General features: G+C 39.5%; 1 protein-coding gene across 5 annotated transcripts in view; it reads left to right on the top strand.

Annotated features, from left to right (window-relative positions):
- Nucleotides 1-5773, top strand: part of LOC111141576 (maestro heat like repeat family member 8) — a 56629-nt gene extending 50856 nt beyond the window's left edge. For 3 of the 5 annotated variants that reach the window (XM_022494228.1, XM_022494231.1, XM_022494232.1), the window contains 2 exons: nt 2255-2412; nt 5361-5648. In XM_022494228.1, the coding sequence (XP_022349936.1) occupies nt 2255-2403 (149 nt within the window). In that variant the 3' untranslated portion in view covers nt 2404-2412; nt 5361-5648. Of the gene's footprint in view, nt 1-2254; nt 2413-4360; nt 4909-5360 lie in introns of those variants that run through there. The other 2 variants (XM_022494229.1, XM_022494230.1) reach the window with 2 other exon arrangements.
- Nucleotides 5774-6000: the final 227 nt, after the last annotated feature.

The raw sequence follows: 6000 nt of genomic DNA on the forward strand, positions 1-6000 counted from the left end.
CCTTTAAATAAATCAGTAGATCTCAAAAGAAAAGTGGAAAGTAGTATGAATAAGCAGTTCATAGGAGATGAATGGCCAATAAATGTATGAAAAATATTTACTATTACTAGTAATTAAAATTGTGAAAACAGGGGCACCTGGGTAGTGGGTAGGTTGGGCACCCAACTCTTGGTTTCTGCCCGGGTTGTGATCTTAGGGTTGTGAGCTCAAGCTCCATATGGGCTCTGTGCTCAGCATGGAGTCTGCTTGAGAGTCTTTCCCTCTCCCTCCCCGCTGCCCCTTTCCTGACTTGGTGCACGTGCACGCTTGCTCCCTCTCAAATAAATAAATAAAATCTTAAAAAAACATTTGGGGGCACCTGGGTGGCCCAGTCAGTTAAGCATTTGCCTTCAGCATAGCACAGGTCATGATCCCAAGGTCCTGGAATAGAGCCATATATCAGACTCCCTGCTCAGCAGGAGGCCACATCTCCCTCTCCCTCTGTTCCTTCTGTTCTCTCCCTCTCTCAAGTAAATTAATTAAATCTTTTTAAAAAATTAATTTTTCAAACTGTTTGTAAAACAAAACAATGATAAGAAATGAGTATGAGTTTTTCTGTCAAAATGGCAAAGAATACTAATTAATACCTAAGACAGATATGTTAAGGGAAAGCTGACATTATCTTTTTTTTTTTTTTTAGATTTTATTTATTTGACAGAGAGAGATCACAAGTAGGCAGAGAGGCAGGCAAAGAGAGAGGGGGAAGCAGGCTCCCTGCTGAGCAGAGAGCCTGATGCGGGACTCGATCCCAGGACCCTGGGACCATGCCCTGACCCAAAGACAGAGGCTTTAACCCACTGAGCCACCCAGGTGCCCCACATTATCTTTTTTTAAAGTTTATTATTAAAAAAATAATGTTTATTTATTTTTTTTAGTAATCTCTACACCCAGTGTTGGGCTTGAACTCATGACCCTGAGATCAAGAGTCACATGCTCTTCTGCATGTTCCAGCCAGGCACCCAAAAACTGACATTATCATATACTGTGCTGATGTGAGCATGGATTGATAACGCCTTTTTTACAGGGGAGTTTGGCAGTATGTGTCAAACCCTTTAAATAAATATATACTTTGACATATCAATCTCACTGCTAAGAACTTAACCTATGAAAATAAGCAGAAATCGGTACAGGAATGTTCATTCCAGTGTTATTTAAAATAGCAAAAAATGGAAAACATCCAAGATTAGAAATACAAAGAAATTAGTTTCATAAAGTATAGTATATCCATATTACAAAATCATATGAAGCCATGAAAAATATTTTTTTCTTTTTTTATTTTATTTTATTTTATTTATTTGACAGAGAGAGATCACAAGTAGACAGAGAGGCAGGCAGAGAGAGAGAGAGGGAAGCAGGCTCCCTGCTGAGCAGAGATCCCGATGCGGGACTTGATCCCAGAACCCTGCGATCATGACCTGAGCCAAAGGCAGAGGCTTTAACCACTGAGCCACCCAGGTGCCCCGAAAAATATTTTTTCAATTAAGTATAATCTCTATGCCCAACATGGGACTTGAACTCACAACCCCAAGATGAAAAGTTGCATGCTCTACCAACTAGGCCAGCCAGGCACCCCAAAGCTATGAAAAATATTACAGAAAGAAATTTTAATGACTTGGATAAGTAATGATGCAATATTAAATAAGCAATTATTAGGTAATATGTATAATGTGGTTCCATTTGAACAAAAAGGCACATGTGTAACTGAATAGAAAAAAGAAACAGAAACATAACAGTGATTTTCTCAGGTGGTCGAATGATGGGTAACTGATTTTCTTCTAGTGCTTATCTGTTATCTAAATTTTCTACACAATTAACATTTATTTATTTTGCAATAAGAAACATAAAAACTAAAAAAAAAAAATTAAGAAAAAAACTTAAAAGGGAGTAATGATTTAAGCGTAGCCTCTAGGACCAACACAAGAACTTAGAAATCAACCATCTTAAACATAGCTTGACAGGTACAGATGATTTGACTTTAGGTGGACTACTTAGCAGTGTGGTTATTGTAAAGGAAAAAAACTATTTGGCAATTCAAAGATGAATAAATTTCATGGGTCAAAATTGGAATTGATCTACAAATGTATAACTTTCAAATGGTCTTAGAAAAAGTTAGTCCTTTATCTCAGCTGCTATAGGCTTGTTGGCTGTTTGGGGTCTGGACCAGTGATCATTTCCATAGAGCTTCACCTCCAACCTGGGTTTTCTGACCATTTAGATCTGAGAGATCTGCTGGGTGATCCTGAGCCCTCCCTCCGCATCTTCGCCTCTCAGGCTCTTTTCCGAATGCACAAGTTGGGGGCTGAACCAGACTCCAGGCAGTCCGTTTGCGGGTTGAGGAAGCTCATGGGCTGTCTTCCTACTTAGAAATACAAGGTAAGTAACATCGGGTAAAAACTAATTCTTTCCGAAACCACAAAAACAATAGTGCCCCATTTTTTTAATCAGACTTCAAGCAATGTCAGCCTGAAGCTACCTCCACCCATTTAATTACCTCAGAACATATTTTTTGCTGTCCACATCTCTAAGAAATTAGAATATAGGGGCCCCTGGCTCAGTCAGTTAAGCGTCTGCCTTTGGCTCAAGTCATAATCCCCAAGGTCCTGGGATTGAGTCCCCGCATCAGGCTCCCCACTCAGTGGAGAGTCTGCTTCTATCTCTGCCTGGTGCTCCCCTTGCTTGTTCTCTCCCTCTCTCTCTCTCTGACAATAAATAAATAAAATCTTAAAAAAAAAAAAAAGAATTAGAATATGTAAGGGAGAGCAGCTCTTGGTTAAATCTGCAGAAATAGTGAAATTCTGCTGAGTTTTTGAGGCATGCCAGAACTGCCATGAAGTTACAGTCTTGGTAAACAGGTCGAGCACAGCTTCAAAAGAGATTCTAAATAAATGTTAATATTGCAATGTTAGGCATGGAGGTTCCTCATAAAGTTGAAAATAGAGCTACTGTATGACCCAGCAATTGCACTACTGGGTATTTACCCTAAAGATACAAACGTCGTGATCCGAAGGGGCATGTGCACCCAAGTGTTTACAGTAGCAGTGTCCACAATAGCCAAACTATGGAAAGAACCTAGATGAACATCAACAGATGAATGGATAAAGAAGATGTGGTATATATATACAACAGAATACTATGCAGCCATCAAAAGAAATGAAATCTTGCCGTTTGCAATGACATGGATGGAACTAGAGAGTATTATGCTTAGTGAATAAGTCAATCGGAGAAAGACAACTATCATATGATCTCCCTGCTATGAGGAAGTCGAGATGCAACGTGAGGGAGGTTGGGGGTAGGAAAAGAATAAATGAAACAAGATGGGATCAGGAGGGAGACAAACCATAAGAGACTCTTAATCTCTCAAAACAAACTGAGGGTTGCCGGGGGAGGTGGGTAGGAAGAGGGCAGTTGGGTTCTAGACATTGGGGAGGGTATGTCCTATGGTGAGTGCTGTGAAGTGTGTAAACCTGGCGATTCACAGACCTGTACCCCTGGGGCTAATAATACATTATGTGTTTATAAAAAAATTTAAAAATTATTAAAAAATATATTGCAATGTTAGTATCATCGGGTCTTTCATCAAAGCCCCATGTACTTGCCAACAATCTTAAGAATAAAGTAACAACCAATTCTCAAAGTTTGATATTTATTGATGTATTTTTATAAAATTCCTGTGGCCTTTCTCCTTCTTTGTCTTTACCTTAAAAACCTTGAAGCAAGAAAAAAATTTTGAAGTGATATAATACTAAATATACCCCAGTACTGTAAGATTTTCACTCTTTCCTTCCCTTTTTCATTTTCCTGATTCCCTCTCCTACAACCACTGTCAGATCCTCAAGTGACTCGAGGATAGGAACTAGTGTTTGTTGAGCACCCACTATCTGCTTTAAGCATAGATGGAGAACATTTTCAAGAAGTGTCCCCAAAAAGAGACTAGTTTGTGTTGGGTGAATACTTGGATAAGCTGCATGTAGAAGGGTGGGAACCCCCAAGAGGCATACCAGATTAATTAGAAATGGTCACTGTTGGTCTACTTGCCAGGCTTTTGATCGGTTGAGGAAGGTAAGTAGAAAGCCACAGCAGAACTGTCTAGGGCAATGGAGAGGCCTCCGGGATGTGGTATGAGAAAAGAGAGGAAATGAGTCAACTAGCATGTGAAAAACAGACACACCCAACGGTGAATTACATGAAGTTTTTGTTGTAAAGTGAGCAACACGAGTCCTCACCACCCTGTCCCCCCAATTTTCACCTTTCACCCCCAGCCCTCTGCCAAGACATCTTTATACACTTCTTTATGATTAATGGTGAGTTGGGTTTGTTTTAGGGGCTGTCTCAGTGTCACCTCAAGAGGATCCCTGCTCAAGGGAGGTCTTCACATTTGAGACTAGCAGTTAGAGGAGTTTTGAGCCAAGTGCAGACCCCAGCAGTCTGCTGAATTAAATCTTCACCCTTGAGCAGAGCCAAGAGGACACCCGGAGGATGGACGCTGGATGCTAAACTTCAGTGCACTGAGCACATTTGAATTGCTCATTGGCCTCACTGCATTAAACCACCTTCACTCTCCACTTTTGAACTATCCATTTTATGGGTTATTCAGTGAAAATAACACTTACTGAATGTTTACAATGAGCCAGATTCTAAGGACATTATATGATTAACTCTTTCAATCCTCGACCACTCCATGTATGGTTCTCTCCATTTTACATGTGGGAAAACTGAGGGACAGAAGATGAAAATGACTTGCCCTAAGTCATATAACTAGTGAATGCCGGGATTCAAACTCGAGTCTGGCCGCAAAGTCCACACCCTTGGCTGGTCGGCTCTGCCCTTTTCTCCTCTACTCTGTCCGTCTATGGTTAATAAATACAGAACTACTCTACCATGAATCCCAGTTGCTGAACTCATACTCCAAATTCATATAACCAAAAAAAAAAAAAAAAAATGTTGTAAAGTGATATTGAGCCCCAAATAATAAAAACAAAATTATCATACCTCATTTTTCAATAGAATAGAATGTGCTTCAAACACCGTGGAAGAGTGGACTTAGAACAAAAGGTGGTGGTTTTTCTTAAGAAATACTGCTTGAATCCTGGGTTTGATCGCATGTACTACCCTGTCTCATAGCAGTAAACAGACCTCAAGGTTTAGGATGTGGTTTAGATCCCCAGAGACATGTAAGAGTTTGAAAAGAATCCTTTCTCTTCACTCATCTTTATGCCAGAGTCCCTTTCCTTCCAAGCAGATTTTTATTTTCTGAGTAATACCACCAACAGGGAGGGGCACATACAGCACTTATTTATGTTTCATTGTGTTAAAATTCACAGAGAGAAGCATCCATTAAGAAGCAAAGGTCTGGGGTGCCTGGCGGGGCCAGTTTGTGGAACATGCAACTTGATATCGGAGTCGTGAGTTCAAGCCCAATGTTGGATATAGAGATTACTTGAAGAAGAAGAAGCAGCAGCAGAGGTCTGCTTTTTACTACCTCAACAGTTTGGGAAAGGCTGAAGTAGTACTTAATAATGACTACAGTAACAAGTCCTATAATTCTAAATATCTCCATTTTTTTTTTTTTACAAGGCTCTCCTCAGACATAGGTTTGTGTTTTATAGAATTTTTTAAATATACAAATCAACAATGTCTGGACATTTGTGTTATAATATGTTAAAAGTTCAATATAGTTGAATATGATTTCAGTTTTATTTTCATCATATACTATTAAAAGGTATTATTCACTATCTATTCTTGACCCAGCCAAGTCTTTATTATTTTAGAGTCTTACTTTTTTTACTCTGAATATTGTTTTACTTACTTGTACTGAGATACATCTTTATAAGAAATTACTTTTTTTTTTTTCTTATTGAAAGATTAAACTGGGGCGCCTGGGTGGATCAGTTGTTAACTGTCTGTCTGCGTTTGGCTCAGGTCATGATCCCAGCATCCTGGGATTGAGCCCCCCAGCATCCT

Source organism: Enhydra lutris, unplaced genomic scaffold (assembly GCF_002288905.1).
Source record: "Enhydra lutris kenyoni isolate GAN:26980312 unplaced genomic scaffold, ASM228890v2 scaffoldscaffold6, whole genome shotgun sequence".
NCBI classification, from domain to species: Eukaryota; Metazoa; Chordata; class Mammalia; order Carnivora; family Mustelidae; genus Enhydra; species Enhydra lutris.